We start from the raw sequence: 23,115 nt of genomic DNA, 5'->3' as shown, positions 1-23,115 counted from the left end.
AGGATCTACAAGGGATTCTTAAGAACTGACAAACCTTGATTAGACTGAGATTAGCCCTGGGTTAGACAACACCTCCCAGCATAACCAGCTGGGAAATGGGCCTTGGTATAAGCCTTTTCTTATCTCTTGCCATCTACGAAGCTACTAGATGTCTGCTAAAGTAGTACAATGTATTGAAGATCTACAGAGAAGATCTATATGGCAGTTGAAATCCAAGGCAGTTTGGGCATTGGAAATAGAACATATAGAGAATTAAAATAAAATAAAGATGTTGGACAACCTGCTAACCTGTCATTGAAAGACACATGGTTGGGTATGTACTCCCGTAAAGGGCAGTAGTAAAACCTTTTTCTGGGTGATAAGGAACTTCTCTGAAAAAAGTGGTGTGTAGGTATAGGAATTACTCCACTGGGGAAGATGTTTTCCCACGCAGAAAAATAAAAAAAAGATTCAAGAAGTTAATTTGAACTTGCTTAGTAGTTTTGTATGAGCAAATATACTGTTGACTATGTGTTGATTATGTGCTTGTGCAGAAATGGAATGGACACGTTTGCTTGGAGTACTCCTGGAAATCTGTAACTGCTGTAAATTTCCTGGCCTACTCATTTAAACTCTTGTGAATTGCTGAAAGTTGAAAATCTTCCCCATTGCAAGGTCACAGACCTGTGAGTGCACTAATGATTTTCTTTAAAATGAGCCCCTAATTTATTTTTGTATATATTGCCCATAATATACTCCTTATCAATGTGTTTTGAATATTGGTATTGGTATCCTCTGGGGAGGAGCGGCATACGTGGCCCGCGAGATCATTGGAGATGCAAGGGGGTAGCCGCGGTGAAGAATGAATTGAGGTGGAAAACTCCTTGGCTGGCCTTCGTCTACAGGGTGCCCTGAACTCCACCTGATTCGTTAGTAGGTGGCCTTGATTTGGACTAGTGGGACCTCAGCATCATGGGCAAACCTAGAGGTCGCCAGACCGAGGCCCTCCAAGATCCAGAAAACAGTGCCCAGGAACTGTCGCAATCTATTCCGGATGACCCAGTACAACAACAACTCAGTAAAATATTGGAGGCCATAGCGGAGGCTACCCTCCATCAGGATATTAGCACTGTTGCGGTGGGGTTCGGCCTGCTGCGGGAAGAGCATAAGAAGTTGTCAGAGAGGGTCAAAGAGACCGAGTCTTCTGTCGCGGAACTGGCGCCGGCACAAAAGGCATTGGAGCAACAGATGGGGACCCTCACGAACAGGGTGTGTTTGTTAGAGCGCAGAGCAGAAGATGCCGAAGGGCTCAATAAAAGGAATCCTGGGCCTGCCAAAAGGGACGGAGGGCAGTGATATGGTGTCTTTCTTGGAACGCTGGCTCAGAAATGAAGTAGCGCCGGAGGGTCTGTCCTCCTTTTACACGCTGGAGAGGGCCATAGAGTGCCAGCCAAGGCATTGGCCCCTGGGTGGCCTCCGCGACCAGTGGTTGCCCGACTACTTCACTTCCGGGACAGAGAACTCCTCCTGCAAAAGGCGAGAGCAGATGGCCCCTTCACTGTAGACAACAGCAGGGTCTCTCTCTTTCCGAACTACACGTTGGAGGTGAATAGGAAGCGGGCCTCCTACCTAGAGGTCAAGAAGGCATTGAGAGATGAGGGCCTCCAATACTCTCTGTTGTTCCCAGCCGGACTACATATCATGTTGGAGGGGAACACTCACTACTTCGATTGTCCTAAAGATGCATGGAACTAGCTGGAGAACTATAAGGGTGAGACACCAGGGGATAGGGGCCCTGGAGTCACCTGGCAGAAGGCCACGGAACTTGGTAAGCGCCCGAGACGACGACTTCGTTAGGGAAACCATCCTCATCGCAGATGGAGAAGGAGAGAGCTGTAGCGCTGCAAGCTGTGGTGGACCTAATGCGGAGTCGGAGTCCTGCCCCGGAGGTGGTGGCCGGCTCCTCAAGAGAGACAGATGGCAATGAAACAAGACACTTCCCACAGTGACAGTGTGAAGATGCCAGTAGTGATGCCAAATACTGCTGACGAAAATATTTGATATATTTGGTAAGCTAAGGTGGCTGTTTTCTTAGAAGGGTACTGGCCAATAGTTGCCTGTTCTAGGCCCCGTGCTGCCTCTTTACCCATGGGGCTGGTGCGCTCAAACTGGCAGGAGTGTCCCTTTCTCATTTTCGTTGAGTGCCATACTAGGTTAGGAACTCATTTAGTACTAACTGTTTCACATGCTGTTTGAGCGGCCGACTGTTGTCGCACTGCCCTGGGGTCGGGTAGTTAACCACCATAAGGGTCCTTTTGTTATTTTTTTTGGTCTTTCATGCTTGCAATGGGGTGGGATTTTATGAGATAAGGGAGGGCGTTGAGGGGGGGCTCTCCTTCGCAATGTTGCTTAGTGATATCCAACAGGAATGGCAGGGGCTCATAGTGTTCTACGGTTCCTAACATGGAACATTAGGGGGATGGGGTCTACCGCAAAGCGCCATAATATCTATTCATATTTGAGGCGTAGGGACATCCATATAGCGTTCCTACAGGAGACCCACTTGAGTAGTGGGGAAGCTGAAGCAAAGATGGAGGGGCCGGGTTTTCGCGACTACCCGCTCGGCTTTTGCTAGGGGTTGCTTATCTCGGTCAAGCCAGGGGTCCCTTTTGCCGTTGAGCAGTCGTGGCTAGATGCGGGAGGTCGATATGCACGGATTGTGAGGAGACAGGCATGGCCGGAGGTCCCCCTAGGTGACATTTATGCTCCTAACCAGGACCAGGTTGGCTTCCTGGATTCCTTTTCTGCCATATTGGCTGATAGCTTGAGGGGCAACCTGATTCTTGGGGGGGACTTTAACTGTGTTGCAGACGTGTTCACGGACTGGTCATATCCTCCCTTAATGGAGTCTCAGCCACGCCGCACAGCTTTGGGGTACCGTGCATGGATCACACATTGGGGTCTCGAAGGCACTTGGAGGCTGCAACACAACAGTCATAGGGAGTTCTCCTTTTTCTCACCGGTACATCAAGTGCATACTCGACTAGATATGTTCTTGTGCTCTCCTGTCTTTAATAGCACTATTAAACATATAGAATATTTAGGACGTACTCTGTCGGATCACAGTCCGTTGGTAATGACTCACCAACCATTGGGACGGTGCCCTTCAATCTCCACCTGGAGGCTTAACCCGGCACTACTTGAGGACAATCCTTTTCAGACGTCACTGCATACACTCCTAGACACATATTTCCCCATCAACACCAACACAACTGTAGGAAGGTGGATATCGGACTATGGTTACCCCCAACTTTTTGCCTAGTGTCTAGCTGGTTTTTCGACTTAGTTGGCCTGAGATCCTGCCATTCAGGGTCTCAGGCTGTCTGCTCTCTCTTTAAAATGGACTCCATGTACCCTAGGTACATACCCAATTGGAACTGGTTCACCTTTTTGGACCCTGTAACAGTGTACCCCAGGTATCCAGGGTATAGGTGTATCCAAGGCCTACCAGGGGCTGCAGCATGTATTATGCCACCCCTGGCCTGGCCTCACTATTTGACACAACTGGGGTAAGCTGGTGTAATCACCTCTTACTTAGATATAGTATATCTGTATCTAACCTATATGGACACATGGTAACCTATCAGCCACTCCTATGGCAAGCCTTAACAATCCTGGAGGCAGAGTGCTTGGTTTCATGTGAGATGGTGCTCTGGCATGAGCTGAGCCTGTCTGCAGCTTTCGGAACAACGTCCTTTAGCTGTTTCATGATATTGCCATACCATATACTCTTAAGTGCATTATGTACCTCGCGGTCAAATGCTAACTTTGGTTTGGCTTTATCAAAACATGTCGAGTAAGGTGTCATACGATTTGGAATACTACCCCATCACCAGTTCTGGTGACGGGGGTAGCATTCCACCCTTCTAGAGGGACACAACATGTACCTAACCTGAAACCCGGGTAAAGTTAAACAGAGCCTCAGCATCACAAAATGGATGCTGCCACCACAGACACAAGTCTGCCCTCCTGCTGCTGGGAGTCCTTCCAGCTTGGGAGGTGTGGACAAAGGGTTTCCTGTCAGGGGAGGTGCTTGCACCACCCCAGACAGGATTTTGTGTAGTGGGGTAGGGAGGGCTGAATAGATTGAGACATGCCTGGGGCACACAAGGTGTCCCTGTGCATATGTCAGTTCAAACCGGAGCTGGGGCTCTCCAGCCCCAGTCCTGGCGCGAAACTGGACAAAGGAAAGGGGGGTGTAACCACCCCCCTTCCTGGTCCCACCCAGAGGAGGGACCTAGCGGGTAATCCGGCCCCTAGATTTGGAATAAGAGTAGGAGCTGTGTCCCAAGACTTCAGATCATCCTGAAACTCGACTTAAACAAGAAGAACTACTGGACTTCGACGTTCTGCTGCACAGAAGACTGAAGAGAATCTCCCTTGTGGCCAAGGAGTGACCACCCTGTGAACACAGGCACCATCCAGCAACCCCACGACTGCTTTGCCGCCGCCTCCCGCCGGAGACCGAGCCCAGAGCCCGACAAGACCCAGACTCCCAGACATCTCTGAGCCAGATCCACCGTCCCTGCAAAGAAGAGACCCGTGGAGTCACCGAGAGACGTGGGACCGGCCATCTTGGAACGTCCACGACAAGCTGACTGCGCAGCACCCGAGGTATCCTCAACGCTGTGCTTTGGGCCCTGAGAAGCCCCAACACCGAGCAGCATTTGCACCAAAGATCAGCCTTCCAGCATCCACGAGATCTGCGTGGGGCCCTTTTGCTTTTTGCCACTCGACGCGTCATCCCGGTTACTGGCCCGTTGGCTAGTGGCCATCTTGGCGACGAAACAACAACACCGCTGGTCTGGTTGCTCCAGACTGGCTTTTGCTCCTGTGAAAAGGAGCAGCCCCTCTGACCTTGCTGGTTAGAGCACGAAGCTTTCATCGATTCCTGCGTGGCTTGCATTAGCCAAGGCCTGTTTGCTCCGATCAAGAAGCCGACAACGCCATCAGCTAGAGCCTTCGTGGGACAGCTCGTCGATCCCTTCACTTCCACGTGGCTGCGGAGACAAGCTTCCTTTCTTCACCTGTTGGCACCCGACATCGCCTGGTTCCTTCCTGGTTCCACGCCGGTCACTGGCTAGTGACTTTGAACACTGTCCCCTCTGCTTACAGGTCGTCTACTCTTCAGATCCACCCTTGGATCCACCCGAACTCTTCCTGCCTGGCCGCCTGCAGCATCATCATCCTCAGGCTCCATAGACCTGCACGACGAAACCCGACGCTCTTTGACCCCTATGCACCCGCTTCCTGTGGGTGAGGTAACGCTGGCACTCCGGTGCTCCTGGGTAGAGAAACCTCTCTAGTGTCTAGGTTTCAAGTTGTTAGGTTCTGGTCCATCCGGAAGACTCCTTTTCCTTTAACTTTGTGATTTTTGCGCACCCATTGAAATCGATAGGTGCACACGTGTAACTTTTCACACTGCACACGCATCCTGTGGGCCTCCTGGTCACTAACTACAGTTAGCTCCTTGTCGTCCCAGCGATTCCCAAGGCCCTAGGCCTTCCTTCCTTTCTATTTGTGGTTCTTATACCACTATTTTAGTATATGGTTTAGCTGGCCACCTGGCCCATCCATAATTGTGCAACTTTTGTATATTTAAACACTGCCTTGTTTTAACGAATGTGCTTCTGTGCTCATAAAGAGTATAGGGGATACTTTTAAGTAAATAAATACATATATATTTTGAATATATATCTGTGTGGTGTCCTTTCATTCGGTATTCAAGGAGGTTACATATGGTAAAACAGCTGGCTTCACATGCCCACAAGAGTTTAGCCTGCAGACTGCACTGTCCACGCTACCACTAGGATAGCTGGTCTATCAAGGTTGACTTCAACCACCACCATAAGGGTTGTTTGGCATGGTACAAGGTGATCACTAGAATTAGTGAGCAGCATATACCAGGCCAACTTCTCACAACAACATCCTCCACTCGAGTGGAATGGGAGGCATTCAAGGTGGTAGTGCGGGGCCATTGTATGGGACAGGCGACGAGTCTATAGAGAGCTCCTTCAGGAACTGCTAGACCTGGAAGGGAGCATCCGCAGCTCAGACAACATTCATGGTACTGGAGACGCTGCCCGAGTGGCACTGCAGGATGCACGGGCAAAATATAATGACGCAATTGGGCGGCTGCACTTTTATAACCACAAGGACTACTTGGACAGGGTGCAGAGGGAGGGAGGAAGGAAAGGCAGGCCGTCTTTTAGCATGGTTACTTAAGCCGGAATTGGGGGGATCCCCCATCACACAAATTGGCTTGGACAGCGGTCAGGTGGTGCACGACCCGGATGCGATCAACGACTACTTTCTAACATTCTACGAACACCTATACACGGCCCCAAATACAGCTCCCCAATCGATTGTGAGGGAATTTCTGGAGCCTCTGCCCCTCCGTGTGTTCGAGGAAGCGAACCAGGAAGACCTGGGGGAACCTATAACCCTGCAGGAGATTACAGCCGCCATCTATGCGTTGGCAAGACACTAGGGTCGGATGGCTTTCCGGACGAATTTTACCAACGTTTTGCAGATTTGCTTGCTCTGCACCTGGTCCGGTTGTATGCAGACACTTATGAGGCTGGGGAGCTGCCTAGCTCCACCCAGACAGCCCTGGTGATCCCCCCTTCCGAAAATTAATAAGCCTGGGGCAGGGGTTAAAGAGTATAGGCCTCTCTCCATGCTTAACATGGTTTTTAAGATCCTAAGTAAGGTGCTGGCCGGTTGGTTGGTTCTGCACATGAAGACATTAATACACTCTGATCAGAATGGGTTTATCCCTTCCCGTAACACCTCTTATAACCTTCGCAGGCTCTATTCTATTCTCTATCATGCCGAGACCCCGTCCAGACTTCAAGCAGCGGTGCTTTCTGTCGACCTGGAAAAAGCTTTTGCCACGGTGGGGTAAGAATATTTATTCGAGGTGATGATGCGCATGGGCAAGGATTGGGTGCGGTGAATACAGCTTTTATACGCGGGCTTACTGCAAGGGTCATAACGGGCAGAACAATCTCCAGAGAGTATAAGGTATCTCGGGGGACTAGACAGGGGTGCCCTCTTTCTCCCCCTCTATTCGCCTTGGCAATAGAACCCCTTGCCGAGAGACTTCGCCGGGAGGAGGTGGGACCGGGATGGACATTGGAGGGTGGACGCTCCATGTTTCCCTGTACGCGAACTATCTATTGTTATACCTATCAGATGCAGTCGAGGGCACCTCAACGGCTATACAAATTATAGACATCTTCGCGGGCCTATCGCGACTACGAGTCAACAAAGTAAAGATGTATCTGTTCCCGGTAGCGGGCCCTACCCCGGACACATTGATGGTCGACATACTATGGGCTCAGAATCGTTTACATATTTGGGCATAAATATATTTCATTCGCTTGATGACTTGAAGGAAGGCAACCTGGGTAGAGCGCTGCACTCGTTACTTGCTTGTGTACATATTTGGCGTCCATTGAAATTGCCTGTAATGTCCCGGGTCTCCCTATCTAAAATGGTCATGCTCCCACGCTTATTGTATTTTTTTTGTCAATCTCCCGGTTCTCATGCCTAGCAGCTGGTTTCGCCCCCTGAATGCCCTGCTGCGAGACCTGGTGTGGGGCGACAGGCGCCCTAGGGTGTCTCTTACAACGTTACAGCGTCCCGTTTCTGAGGGCGGACTGGGAGTATGGAAGTTTGAATTTTATATGTTGGCTGGTCAATTGCAGTGGCTGGCGCAATGGGTAGAGGATGTGAACGAGAATGGAACGTTCCTATCGCAACCGGACTCCCACCCTAGCCTTGTAATGGCGAAACTATTGATACCAACGACGCACACCCTGTACTGCTTCTTGCTGCAGCGTACTGCTTTTGAAGCCTGGAGGCGATGCTAGGGCAGAGAACGACAACTTGCCAAGTACACCCCTATGTTGCCACTCAGTGATCCACAGACTGTATTTATGAATGAGCAATTGGCCTGCTGGACAGAGATTGGGCTAGACCATGTTGGGAATTGTTTCTTGGACAAATCCCTGCTCCCATTCGACGGGCTTATGGAAGACTGTGGTCTACCTCTGGGCCAGTTCCTGCGCAATGAGGCCCTGACACGTACATTTGCGCAGCTGTGGAATAAAGGGAGAGATGAGCCGGAGACGTATCCGGTACTGTACGCCCTGTTCATGCTTGGGACGGGGGGGGGGGGGCACCTAGTGAAATGGCTTTACTTGGCCCTGCAATCGGCGTCAGTATGTCCCTTAGATAGGCTATGAGCAAAATGGGATAGGACCGGAGACAGAGTCCTTATGAATGTAGAGTGGCGGAGGGTCCTGCACTACCCTAAGAAGATTTCTCGCAATACACTGCTCAAATATATAATGATTCAATTACACACACATGGCTTACATGACACCCCACCGCCTCAATGTGACCTATGGGGGGAGGTCCGTCTCTGCCCTATATGCCTGCACCCGGATGCGGACTTTGGACACATGACTTGGGATTGTCCGGGCCTGCGGCCTTTCTGGGAGGCTGTGCTTGGTAAGCTCGCAGTAGTATTGGGCAGAGTGCTGCCCCCCACAGTGCAGACGTGCCTCCTGGGTCTCTTCCCCAGGCCACCAAAGCGTAAAGTTGGGAATAGGTTAATAGATCTCGCGTTGGGTTTGGCGAAACGTCGCATTGCGATGGGGACACCAATTTGAGACCTGGTACAGGGACGTCATCATGTGGCCTAGGGTAGAAGGTAGAGCGCTCAGCTGGGAGGAATCTAATGGCATGAGAAAGCACCCAATAGCCGTGAGTCAATGGAGGGAAGTGATGGTGACTTGGGAGAACCATGAGGGGCAAGCGACTAGTGGCACAGGTTCAGATACAGGTCAGGGGCCCCACTCCGAAGGGACTTAAACTGAGATGTATACTGAACCTTTAGATAGCACTGGGAGTATGGGGGAAAGAACACCGAACACTTACTGTCCTGTTGGGCCAGCTTTGACTGCGGTTGGGGGGCCCCTCCCCCTATGCCTCCAGCACCCCCCCCCGGGAAGCTTCATTATACTGTGCCTCCCCCTCACGCAAGTTATGTTAGCTACGATATACTTCACCCCTCTGCATAAGGCCCTTTTGCTTCTTTATTGTTTACGTTGGGTTATTTCCTTTTTTTTCCTTTTTATTAGGGTGGTTCTTAAACAAATGAAGTAGCATTTTGACGATTAAGAATGTTATATTTGTACCTCGGTGCGCTGGTGGAAACTCTCACATGTAAACCATTAGGAACAAACTCTGGTGATACACGTACTAGGTACTATGGTCAGCACCTGAAGGTGACAGTCATGTGCTAGATATTTGTTGGAACGTAATCCTCTGTGTCCATGGACTGCATGATGTAAATGGACTCCTTTTCTGATTTTGCTTATGGACACTGAACGGCGTACCTTAGCAATATATTACTACTGCCACTGAGTAACTTGATTCTAATACTGTTGTTGTTTTAATATATGATATGTATATTGAACATTTCAAAAATCCAATAAAAATACTTAAAAAAATAACAAAAAACCTGGCTTATTTAATGATGTCTTTGAGAAATTATACCCAAGTCCATGAAAATTCCATGATAGTTTAGCTAAATTGTCTGTAATCTTTGGTCATTTATTCACATTGCGAGTATTTCTCTGTAACTTTTTATTTTGGAAGCAAACAAATTTCCCTATAATTTTAGCCAATTTTGATAATATTTGTGTACTGTGTATGTTGAAGCCAATATCGGTAAAGCTGAGGTCGCAACTCACTGCATTTCTTAAGTGTTGCTCACAGTAAAAACTTTGCTTTAATGAATGAACACCTTATGCATATATATCCTGCCTTAGCAGCAGACACTCCTCTTTGTCATGACCATGCTATGGTACTGTAAATTGGCAGCCAAAGGGTTTGTGCTTCAGAGGCTTGAGGCCATTTGTCTAATGGACAAAATAAATGGAAAGACTTTTCTATTTCAACTGCATACAACATGTCCCAGGCGTAGACTTTACAAATTCATGTAGGGTTTCTGCATAAATCACATTAAAGGGTAATACTCCATACAATCGCCTAAGAGGCTTACATTTAAAAACCGAGGCCATCATTATATCATTTCTATTAATGGCTGCTGCAGAGAACCTGACCCACAGACTTATCCTCACCAAAACCCTGGTTACCTGTGCAGTATGTACTGGTAAGGACGCACATAGTGGTGAATCAGTTTACTGTGATTTCAGATGTAACTCCCTTCATTTTATTGAGTAGTTTAACCATTTTAGTTTGAAGGTCAAGAAGTCTCTTGCATTGATTGCTAGATTATTTGCAATGAACATAACAATGATCTGCTTTAGTTGGGGGCACACAGAAGGTATTTAGGCAACTTAAATAGAACAGCAGTTTTCAAATAAATTTCAGAAACAGGACATTCGTTTCTAACACAGCAAAAATGTGAATGCTTTTCATGAGGTGCGGTCATAATCATTTTCTCTCTGACATTTTTTTGTTTTATTTCTAAAGTCTAGTGATCTGAAGAAACGAAAAGAACCACATATCTCTGCTTTAAGGTAAAACATTGTTACTATCATTTTCTTTGCATCAGTCTAGGTGCTCACGTGAGATGGAATACTGTCTATAATTAACGAGGGAGCCATAGACCAGTTAATCTTATTTTTTTTATTGCACTGTTTGAATTGTTTGCAATATTAAGATAATGTGTATTTATATCAATGCTGTAGATGTTTAGGAATAACAAAGTGGTTTACTTGAGTGTGGTTTGCATGACCTGCTCAAGTAACATTTAGTGTTGAGGATGGAAAACCTTAAGATATATTTATTGGAAAGGATTTTATCTGGGTAAATAGCACTGCCACTAAACATCTACTAGAGAAAGAGGTCTTCTATGTGATGAAATATTAAACGTTGTAATTGTTTCATGGAAAATGAATGAAGCAGTGCAAATGATAATCATGGTAAATTCTGAACAGGTAAAACTATTCCAGATGATACTTTTTGATATCCATGATGAGGTATAAATACCTAATGGTATTTTCCGCGTTAAGAAAACCAAAATCTCTGTCAGAATTGGGAACCTGTATTTTCTTCCAAGTTGCCTTTTGCTTTGGTTTTGTCCCCAGCTCAAATATAAGAGCCTTTCCAAAATTCATGTTCTTCAACCTGTCCCACAAAAAATCTTAACATGCACAATCAAATGCTTTTTCTGCTTCAGCATTTAATACGACATATAGAAAGTCCTTATCTTTAGTAATGGTTAATATATATCTAGAATGTGGTAGCTTTTACGCCTTTCCCTTCTCTTTGCAGTAAAAGTTGTTTAACACATTTCGCATTTTCTAATCTAAAGGTCAAGATCTTTGTCATAATTGTATAATTCACATTGATAAAAAAATAAGTCTATTGATAAGTACCTTCTACTGTGTCATTTCTTTGTTGGGGGTTCACAGGTGCTGAATATTTAAAGTGTTAGGAAATTGCTTGTTCTCAATGCTGTTATTGAGCCAGAAGAGCAGGGCCCAATTGATTACTGAATGTTATCTGCAAAAGGCTAGAGAAGACCAGAAGCACATGGGATATATCTAGTTTGACATAGTAGCCGCCATCATATTCATCAGATACAAGCTTGCGTCGTAGCCTTAAGCATACCTAGTTTTCCTTATATTATAAGAATCCATGTTGCATTTGAAAACCATTATCTTTTAAGAGGATCTGTTGGTTATAACTTTGCCAAACCTCTTTTCAGTGCCAATAATAAACTTTCTTTTTTCCTGGTTCTAAAGAGTTCTGTCTGTTTACTGTTATGAACGTTATTTGTGTTGAGACAATAATTGATCACCTCTTTTGATCTCAGAATTTATGGGACTATTTCTATGTGAACAATATTTCAGTTTCAGGTTCCTGATTTTTATTTTTCATCTAGCAAAGTTAAGCTGCCCTCCGTCGACGTTGCTTTCACTCCTTTCTGCATTTTGTTTACATATTAGAATAGCGACCCATTTAATATCCAAACAAAAAAATAAGAAGTATCGCGAAGTCTTGGTTCTCTTTTAAAAGAATGTATAAGGAAGAAAAATAAATAGGAGATATATTGTGCATCCCACATTGGCATAGTAGATCAGGTTTCAGCTATTCCAAATTTTCCCCTTATTCCCACCTCGAATTAACAATAAAATAATCCATAAAGGCTACCTCAAAGATGTTCTTGCTGTATCCAAAATGGATTAGTTACATAAGCAAGTAACCTACTTGGACCCTCCTAACGAGTGGCCTATAAATTCGAATGGGCCTCATAACTTAAGTTAGAAGACCCTTCTGAATTATATTTTTGTTTATCACACAAAGATTTAGCAACCACAACTTCTGTGTTAAGCTTGAGGCAAAATTGTGTTTTTAGTGCAGCACAAAGTGAAGAGACAACATGGCACACACCCCTCATGCCTACAATCCACTGCCCTGGCATAGCTAAGCCACCCCTCTAGCTGGGTGCATTATAACAGTGGTGAGGACACTGGTGCATGAGCCCTATACCTCTACAGTGTCCAAGTCAATTCTTAGACATTGTAAGTGTAGTAAAGTCATAAAGAGTATATGGTGCGGGGAGTTTGTCATCACGAACTCCACAGCACCATAATGGCTTTACTGAAGACCTAAGTCTATGTCCTGGCTGAGTGTCTGCTCGCCAGCTGCCACCAACAGACATGTTTCTGGACCCCTGGATCGAGAGCCTGCCGTTTTCTGGGTCCTGAAATAAAGCACATCCTGGGACGAGGTGCCAAGCCTCCAACCCCAGGATGGATAGGGTCCACGAAGGGGAAGCTTCAAAGGTTTGCTGCCTATGTGAGCTAACCCAGCCATTTGAAGCTCCCAGCAACTGGCCCCCCACTGGTTCTGACCCCCACTTTGCTCTTGCGATTCGGCAGGAAATCCAAGTTAGGAGGAGAGGTGTGCCCACCTTTGCCAACCCCACCCCTCAGGTGGGGGAGGCGAGGTGAAGCACAACTCTCCAGTCCCCGCCATCTTGCAGATGGTCCCTGCCATCTTGCAGATGTGGGGACCCAGCCAACCAGAGTGAGGCTTATGCCCCCCTTCCACTGGAGGGTGGCATAATAGAGGGTGTATCCACCCCAAGAAAGGGACCCATTGGTCCCGACCTGTACCTACCTGTAATGCCCCTAAATCTAGTATTTAGGGGCAACCACGAACTGTGCTTCCTCAGACAAGAAGAGAGAAGAAGGACCAAAGAAGCCGTGCTGAAAGAAGAAGAAGAGGAGGACACTAACTGACTTGGCTCAAGCCCTACCGGCCTGCCCCAACCCCGAACCTGATCCAGCGAACTTCGGTGTGTCTTGCAGCCAGCAGCCCCCAAGAAACCAGAGGACCAGCCCTGCCTTCCCAAACCAAGACTTTGTCTCCTGTGAGCACCGGGTTTGCTCACCCACAGACTCTGGCTCCGGCCAAATCCACAAGTCTGCACCACTCTGCACCTGACGCCCACGGCCAGAGTTCGATTGGCTCAACACCACGAGGAGGTCTCCCCCGCGTCCTGACTTGACTCAGGTCTCCAACCGACACCTGCAGCCCCTTTCTGGAGGGTCCCCAGCGACCGAGGCCAGTAAGGAGAACCCAACGCCTATAGACACCCAAGCACCTGACGTCCCATGGCCTTGGGTGGCCCAACTGATTGTGTCCCAGCATACCCAGGCATCCCAACTTACCTCTCCAACTGGTGGTTGCCTCCAGAAGATATTCTTCCCCGAGCCTGCAGTGCTTGTTGAAACCGGAGAATCCCCATCAAAACCAACAGGGCACCCAATGCCAAACCAGTACCCTGCACCCGGCCGCCCCTGTGCTGCTGTGGGTGCACCTTGTGTACTAAATCGGATCCCCCCCCCCTTGCCCTGAGCCTAACAGCCGGAGCTTTGCTCCCAAAACCTTGTGGCCTGCTTGTGAGCAGCCACCAACCGGAGACCCCCTATTCCCCCATTGGATAACATTGGGCCTCAGCACTCTGCACCCAGCCGCCCTAGTGCCACTGAGGGTGCTTTGAGAGTGCATTCTTGACCCTGGGGAAACCCTGGTTCTAATCCCAGTCAACCAACTCCCACAACCAAGTACTTAACTGTAAAGCCGCTAACTTCATTTCATCCCATAGGATTGCTTTGTCTGCTTTTCTTTAAAAAGTGTGGAGTTGGTTTGTATGGAACTCTAAGAAATTGCAAATATACAAAAACTGATTTACTTTACTTTTCTCTAGGAAGTGTTCCAGTGTGATGTATAGGCATATCATAGTGAGTAGAAAAAGTAACTTAAAAAGTAATCTGCAAAGTAGTCTAACAGTAATTTCAACTGTATTCAAAGCATTTACAAAGCTGTCAAAGTCCTTTTCATTCAGCTTGCTTGTATTGTTCAATCTGCCTTGAAAAGTACCATTTACCCTTACCTGTGCCAGGCTTGCTTGGTTCTAGGAAATAAATATAACTAAATGATATTTTTATACTAACTTTGGTATGGTATATACAGAGCCAGCTTCCTACATATACCTGTTGGCTTATGAGGATTCTGCAGTGGGACCTGAAGCTCAAGTGGGCACCGCATCAGAGGAATCTGTCTAACCTGGTCCAGATCTCAGAGTGAACTGCAAAAGACCTGCAGTGGCATCTGACAAACCGCAATTGGGTCAGTGGCAGACCCCTCTCCCTTTCCCACCCAGAGATAACGGTAGTTACAAATACATCACTCCTGGGTTGGGGCAGCCATCTGGGAGAGGTGGAAATCAGAGGACTCTAGTCTCTGGCGTAGTCCAAGCTTCACATCAACCTGCTGGAGCTCCAGGCGATCTGGTTGGCATGGAAAGCCTTTCTTCCTTTGATCAAGGGAAGGCTAGTGCAGGTGTTTACAGACAACACCACTGCCGTGTGGTACTGCAACAAACGGTGGGTGGGCTTGTTGACCCTTTATTGAGAAGCCCTGCACCTCTGGACATGGCTCGAACTTTAGGGCATTTTCCTGGTGGTTCAACACCTGGCGGCTCTCTGAATGCCAGGGCAGATGAACTCCGTTGTTGATGTCTAGAGGATCACAAGTGGTGTCTCCACCCAGAGGTGTTGCAAGGTCTCTTTCGAGAGGGGAGAGAGGCTTGGTTAGATCTGTTCGCCACCACGAGAACGTGCATTGTCATTAGTTTTCAAGACAGTTCTCGCTCAGACGCTTATCATCTCAAGTGGAATGCTGGTCTCCTGTACACCTTTCTGCAGGTACCACTCCTGCTGAGAGTTCATTTAGAAGATCAGGAATGAAGGGGCCCCCAAGTCATTCTTGTGGCTTCGGATGGGGCACAGAGAGTTTGATATCCAGAGTTTCTGAGCATGAGTATCGCACCTCTGGTCAAGCAACTCCTTCTAGAGGATCTTTTGTCGCTGCAGCAGGAGAGACCTCTGCACCTGGACCTGTGTACCCTCCACGTCATGCGTGTAGAGTGAGTGGCTACAGTTGACCGCTTTCGACCTTCCTTCCGAAGTCTGTGATGTTATTCCAACAGTCAGGCATCCTTTCCCCTAGATGGGACCAATTTGTGTCATGGTGTGCACCCAGAAACATTGACCTCCTTTCTGCACCCTTATCCCAGGTTCTGCTATTTGTTCTTGCCTTGGCACCGCTGGTTAAAGATTGTCTGTCTGCCATTTCGGCATTCTTGCGGTTGCCGCACCAACCTTTTTTATTCAAGTCACCCATTGTGACTGGGTTCCTGAAATTACTACAACACATGGTTCCCCCTAGGCGATTCATCATGCCCCATTGGGATCTTAACCTTGTCGTTGCCTTCCTCATGTCTTCTTCCTTTGAGCCGTTACACAACTGCCCACTTCGTTTGTTGACTATGGAGCCAGCCTTTCTAGTGGCAAAACGTCAGGCAAGAAGGTCTGCTAACTGCAGGACCTCTGTGCACCCCCTTCCTTATACCACCTTTTACCCAGACAAGCTGGTTCTTTTCCCCGTGCCTCCTTCCTCCGGAAGGTTGTCACACCTTTTCAGTAGGCCAAAATATCACCTTGCCTACTTTCCTTACTCCGACTCACTACTGCGAAGAAGAGGATAGACTATCATTTGGACCCAAAAAAAGCAGTGTTGTTCTACATTGATCACACAAGAGAGTTCTGGGTTGATGATCAACTCTTTGTAGGATATGTTGTGGCTAAGAAAGGTAATTCAGTGCAGAAATTACCCATCTCACGATGGATAGTGCTCTGCATAAAGATCTGCTACACATTGGCCAAGAAACAACCCCCTAAGGACATGCATGCTCATTCTACCAGAGCCAAGTCTGCGACCACTCCTTTAGCTCGTGGAATCCCTGTCCCGGACATCTGCCAGGCAGCAATGTGGCGTCCTTGCACATGTTCAACAAGCACTACTCCCTGGATGGTCAGTTTCGTCATGATGGGCACTTTGGCCATTCGGTCCTGCAGGACTTTTTGGTCTAATCGGTTTACAGACCCACCTCCGAAGAAAAAAACGCTTGGGTATCTATTGTAAGGTAAGGAATCTGCGGCTAGAAGTGTCCTATCAGATGAAGAAGTTACCTTTGGTACAGGTTGTCTGGTTGACTCTATCTTCGAGCCACAGTTTGCTTACCTACCCTCCCATCCTCTTTCGCTCTAACTGATTCAGTAAGTTCTCCCTTCTGAGGGCCTTAGTAATACAGACCAGTATGTCAATGTTCTTCGTGGCTCCTTTGGAAAGTTGCGATAAGGAACCCGCTCCCTCACACTGGGGTGGCTCCTATATAGGCACCACACTCATCCCATCCCGTGCAGCTGATGCGAAGCTGAACAACGCCACCTTTTTGGTGTGTAGGGGTTCTGCTAGAAAATTTTCAGACTAGTCTTGATGCCTGGGGCATATTCTAGGGTAAGGAGTCTGCGGCTAGATAGTCTCTAACAGATAAAGCGTTATCAAAGGTAAGTAACTTGTTCTTGATGATTGTCCCCAAGTCGGTTAAGGTCAAGTGTTCCTCAGTCAGTTCTGGACCCCAAGTGCAGAATGTAAGATTATGGAGCATCACTTCTTGTCCCAGAGATGGGACTACGCTTTTTGTGTTGGGCAAAATCTTTGTCTAACATCCTTATGTAAAAAGCTTTAATTTTAGTATTTGATTAAAACAATCCATTTAAAGCCTGCACATTTTAAAGCCAGTATGGTAAGGTCACTTGTAAACGTGCAGCTGTATTATCAAAATTCATAGGGGCTGATTCACAAAAGCATTTGTGTATGGGAAGCTGTGCCATGGTAGTATTTTTTTATGTACTCTTACATTCCTTCCTTTGTGAATCGACCCCAAAATGCCCAACCGTTTATTAGTAAAAATGCAAAGAGGCCACAGTCTTTTCTATTTGTAGCACTTGTAGATGAATACTCCCTGACTATGCCCATTTGTCATGTGGTGTTTTGGTTTCAATTCACAAAGCCATTTAAGAGTATAGATCCCTGAGACTCATTATGTAAAGTACTCTATACAAATGCCATCATCCTCTTCATCCCCGTTTGCTCCTCTTTGGTTTTGGGATCGAGTACCTAGCTGGGAATACCTTAAGACATTCAGAGAATTCCAGGTCCCCTCTACGTTTCGGGATCACTTGATTTTGCTGGAAACAATGGGTCTCTGTCCCTTATGGATAAACTGAGACCTGTTCAACAATTTTCTCATCTCAACTTTATACTCCTCAGTCAGGTGGAACAGCAAGCGTTACAGCAATATATGCACATTGTGAATTTCATTTAAGCCATCCTTTCCAGCTGAGAGAAATTATTAACATCTCTGAACAACATTAATTTAAATAGTGACTTTGAACCTCCAGTTATAAAAATGGTCAAGTATTTTATATATGCATCTTCCCCTTCTAGCTAGGATGTTCCTTTTTAACCAGTATTAACTCTTCCCATTTACTAGGCTGTTCTGCCTCCTCTTTTTGCCCCATTGCTTGGCAGCTAATCCCCTGTGCCAGATCTTAATGATATCTTGAAGTTTCATGAATTCTCAGAAGTGGAAATGTTTAATTCCCCAGTATGCTTTAATAGTTTTCTTCTTACCTGGAAATTATTACATCTTGTGGCGGGGTGGCAGTGACAGAGTCGACAACTAGACCAGGATGGTGCAAAGAGGGTTTTATTTTGTACAATGTTCTCTTTTGGCGTGCTGCCCGTCGCGATGCTGCCGAAGAGGGGGAATCCGGCCTGCTCTTTCTTGGTGACTCCAGACTGAGGGGAGGCAGTATAAGCTTCTCCGCTGTAAACTCCGTGCCGGTTCCAGCCCTCGTGGAGGGGTCCCGGAGTGGTTGTTGCAGAGGGAACAAAAAAAAAAACAAGAAAGCACGGATTAGGACAAGCGTCCTACTCTGCTGTCAAACAGGGGCCGGGGGTGAAGGAAACCGGGTGCTCAAGTGCTCTTAGCTCTCCAGTACGTGCAAGTGGGTTGGGTGCGTAGTGAGGGTAGGGAGTTTGTCGGGCCGTGACTACGGTATGACCCTAACTCAGTACGGTGTTCAGAGCGGAGGCGGCGTCTTTCGTCCCACCCAGCTCGCTACTTTCCCTTGTACCTGTTCGAGCCACGCTCCTCCCGTGGGAACGTGGCGGGGCGGCTCGAGGAGTCGTTGGCCTCCTGGCTTGTAGTGGTCGTCTCTACTCGGCTCCGCTCTCGGTTCGTCGCTCTCTCCTCTTCTTCGCTCGTCCTCCCGAATCCTGGCACTCCTCCACTCCAACTCTCCTTCCGCCTCCAGGGAAACGCCGTCCGTCGTCTTCCGGGATTCCGCTGTCTTTATCCCACCCACCACCGTGACGTCATCAGGGGGCGGGGCTTCGTCGGACTGGAAGGCCGAATTAAAGGAACCACGTTCCGGTTCTTGTGTCCAGTCCTGTGAAGGATAGGGGTACCACCCGTCTGTTGTATACGGTACTGCTGGTTGCTGTAAGGGAAGAGAAGGTGGCACATGTTCGCTTTGTGAGCATGGTTTCCGTGGACTCGTGTCTGTCTCGGTAGCGTTCTCTTCCCCGTCACACATCTTGAACAACACATCTCTGGGGAACTTGACTTCCTTCCTAGTTTTCAGTTCTTGGTATGCCTCATCCACCCTTATCTTTGCGGACTCCATGTTCCCTAACTATTTCTGACGGAGTTCTGCTTGAAAACCCTGGAGGTGTTCTGCTTCTATTTCTTTTTCTGTATTCTGCACTCTGCTGTTCTATGTTCTTGTGTTATTTTTAAATATGTCATTACATTTATTCTCTATCAAGTGACCTTGTCAAGCTATAATTTTGCATCTATCATGTAGTGTAATTTAAGAGTGCAACATCAGAGAGTGTAAACCATGCCTGTGCAATGTCAATAAGGGCTCCTGAACAGGAGGGACAGTAGTCAGTTGTCGGAGCTGGTGAGACGCACCACACTTCATTTGGCCTTTTCATTGCAGCTGCAGTTAAACAGCATGTAAACACTCATGAATGGAATACCCTTATCTAATGCATTTTTAAAGCACATCAAATACATATCAGTAGATTCACAAACTCGCTTTGCAAGTAATTGACTGTTAAAGTGGTTGAAATGTCTGTGAACTCAATTGCGAGTACATTGAAATATTGCACTATAGGAGGACTAGTGCATCATGTGAAAGGGCAAACCACACCAGTGAAATAGGAATTGTCAGCGTCTGGCTTAATGCAGCTCTCCGCCCCTGTTGTTCTAAGTTTAAAGCTATTTGCTTGGAATGAGTCGCTTTTTTGAGAGGACATTGTGCCCGGAGAAACTTCTGCAACATTGGGAGCTCCAGTGGTCTAGTGCAGATCCCTCTCCTCTTATCTCTGTGTCTCTATAGCATATACCCCTCAATCGCATTTTTATTGACCTCTGCTGATGGCTCACCTTCAACCTCCCAGTACCCAGCACTTCCACCTTTTCCTCAGGGGAGACCACCATTGTGGCACCAGTGCCTTGTTTCAGCACCTCACTTTGCCACTTGAAATGTCTAGGATTTTCCCACCATGTGCTTGTATGGCCCACTTTTTTGTTGTTGTCCCTGCTCGGCCTGAATGTTTTCCCTTGCAGCATACAGCAACCATTTACTCTATACTGAGCAGGATGTTTGGCCCGTGGCATGACCACTCGGGCCATCTTTGCCTCTACTCTTCAAGAGCTTTCATTTCTATCTCTGGTTCTTCTCTGCTTCCACTCTAAACTTTATTGCTGCACTTTCAAGCTCTCGTTTGCAGCAGAGTGGCCTCAACAGCCAACCAATCTGCTCTGACTTGTATAGATATTTCTGCAATGTCTAACAATTTATATGGTCTCCTAAATTATATTACTAAATTTAACTTTGCATTTTGGGCTAAAATGCTATTGCCCTTTGTATAGAAATTGTCTGGAAAATACCATCCCATCCTCATGCAGCAGCTTGATTGTGTTCCCAGTTCACAGGAAAGGTGATCTTAATTAAGCTACTAATTATAGGATGATCACCTTGCTAGATGTTGAGGCAAAGTACTTTGTGTGTATTCTCCCAGTTGATCTTGACAAATGGGTTAAATCACTTAAATTGTGGTCCATTGCATCGGATAGGGTTTACAGAAAATAATGATAAAATTGAAAACATTGTGACTTTTGCCCTGTGTTGACACAGTGGTCCTTGAAAGATAAGACATAAAATGTATACCTCTGTTTTATATACTGTCAAATGGCTTGTGGTTGTGTGGACAGCACTATTCTGTGGCATTGATTTATTGGGGCCTTCCAACAAACTTGTCATAGGCTATCCAGCTGTTGTACTCTGAAACGCCGGACATTATGGCTATATGACTGATAGAATTTTCACCAACGGGGACTCAGTAGGAAAGCGTTCTAGCACCTCTGCTCCTCGGCACTTGCGTAGCAGATCTGAAAAGAGTAACGAATCAGAAGGGCAATCAATCTCCATAATTGGCTGAGACATTTAAAATTTCCCGATAAGACCATCATCATGGATGAACGTTTTATACCCTGGCCTAGGGGCATTACATACTTCTAATATCCAAAGTAAACTAGTTAATAATGCAACAAATCTGCTGTGTTGGTCATGGCTTGAAAGAAACATAGTAAAGTAAGGTAGTATACTGGTAACGCATCGATTTAAAGATTGTCCAGAAATTATTACTTGGGTGTATGGGTGGATGATTCACCTTCTCACATTGCGCACTTAGAAGTGTTAAAAACTAGGGGAACTGATAATACCATTTCTATCTGCTTTAGCAGTCAAACTGATATGCTCTTTGATCTGTGGTGCAGTGGTCTTCCACAGGAAGCTAACCCGAAAGTTGAGGATCTTTCAGTTTAAGGCTTTTCATACCTTTATTTAGATTGCCACAATCATGTTATACTTGTCTTTTCTGTTGTAGGTATCCTCTTTCATGAAGGATATATGTTGGTAATTTAGATATAAATGTTGAAATATACACTGCACATATATCCATGTCACTATTCATTGCAAAATGATAATCCAGTCTGCTTGAATATATTCATGTTCTTTTGTATTAATCAAATTCTCTGATCTTGTGACTGTTTAAATAAGGAACAAACTTTAATGGAAGCTGATAACTACACTTCATAATCTACACGTTTATTGTTTATAAATATGGTTCACAGAATATAAGCAAGTGAAAGGGTGTAAAAGCCTTTTCTGCAAATTGTTTATTCTGAAAGGTTCAACAATGATCAAATATGTTATATAAGAACAGAGTGTGAAGAGATAGAGAGGAGATTCGGATCAAAGACTCAAGATGGAGGCCGTATATAACTGCATGACCTTCCTTTGCTTGAAGGCTACTGAGATGCACATTTAGCCTCCACTCTGTGAACATATCAGTCTGTCTTCCGGTGCAGACAAAAATAGCAGATGCTCCTGTTTTATTAAACATTGGCTCTGTTGCTCATACGAGGTACAAGGGTGTGAACGATATTCAAAACTGTTTACGCCCCTTCTTTGGTGCCAACAGTAGTTTAGTTTGGCAATGAGGGTGAATTTATGAATATTGATACAAGGAACGCTTTATTATTTTACTAATATGTTACAATAGTGTTTGCTATGTACACTTCTGGTGAATGTTGATGCTTCTATACTATTTATTTTCATAATAGTTAATATTCATATTGTATTCTCTTGGATAGGTTTTTGATTCTAAAAATAAACATTTAAAATATTCTGTGATTTCTTGGTGTTCTTGAGTGTGGATTTTCCATCATGAAAAAGGGTTTGTGTTCCACTAATTATCCTTGTGGTATCTCAAAGGATTGATTGTTATCTGAAACACATAATTTACTCAAATACTGCTCAGTGGGTTGTGGGGTAGTTGCAGTCAATTTGACTTTCTGTCTTGGGTTGGCTCATTAATAAACTCCTCAGTGCTAGGGGGGGATAGAAAACCTATTTCCAGGCCATGTTCTGGAAAATTAAAATCCACAAAACCTATCCGTGTTCATAAGCACAGATGAGGCTGGAACTTAATGTGATGAGACAGACTTAGACATTGATGTTTTATTTTAGTGTGTTTAAAATTTAGATTGGCAAATGTAAATACTTTAAAATCATTAATATGGCAACCTCTTTAAAGGGTCAGTAGTTCCCAATAATTCACACGTTTTTTTCTGAACGAAGCATTAGCTGGTCTTCCTTTTTTCACCAGAGCTTTCTGACTTTTACTAAAAGAAACGGGCAAAGGTGTATTTTTTGGCTCCTGCACAAACACTGTTAGTGTAAATTACTTACTACTCCTTGATGAATTTAAAGCAGCTTAGCAAGACTTTAAGGCTCCTCACAACCAATGTTGCTTAAGCAGTAATTACTCGGTGTCCTTTTTGCATAGTATTTGTATTTTTTTAAGCCTTATATTAGAATGCCACAAATGGCAAAGGCTTTTCAGTGCTGCCATTCGGCCATTTTAGGATTAAGGTACACTGTGAATGGTACAGAAGATTTAGAGTGAGAATAGTCTAATTCATGGATATAGCATTCAATTTGTTTTTTTAATCTAAATTTTAACAGTGTGTGT

At 45.9% G+C, this 23,115-nt stretch overlaps 1 protein-coding gene across 1 annotated transcript in view; it reads left to right on the top strand.

Moving 5' to 3' along the window:
• OGFOD1 (2-oxoglutarate and iron dependent oxygenase domain containing 1) overlaps positions 1–23,115 on the top strand; it is a 213,997-nt gene that overhangs the window by 13,817 nt on the left and 177,065 nt on the right. The window contains exon 3 of the mRNA XM_085638720.1: positions 10,552–10,598. Within this exon, the coding sequence (XP_085494846.1) occupies positions 10,552–10,598 (47 nt within the window). The remainder of the gene's footprint in view (positions 1–10,551; positions 10,599–23,115) is intronic.

The sequence above is a fragment of the Triturus cristatus genome, chromosome 12 (genome assembly GCF_964204655.1).
Source record: "Triturus cristatus chromosome 12, aTriCri1.1, whole genome shotgun sequence".
NCBI classification, from domain to species: domain Eukaryota; kingdom Metazoa; phylum Chordata; class Amphibia; order Caudata; family Salamandridae; genus Triturus; species Triturus cristatus.
This window is presented reverse-complemented; position numbering and strand designations above follow the sequence as displayed.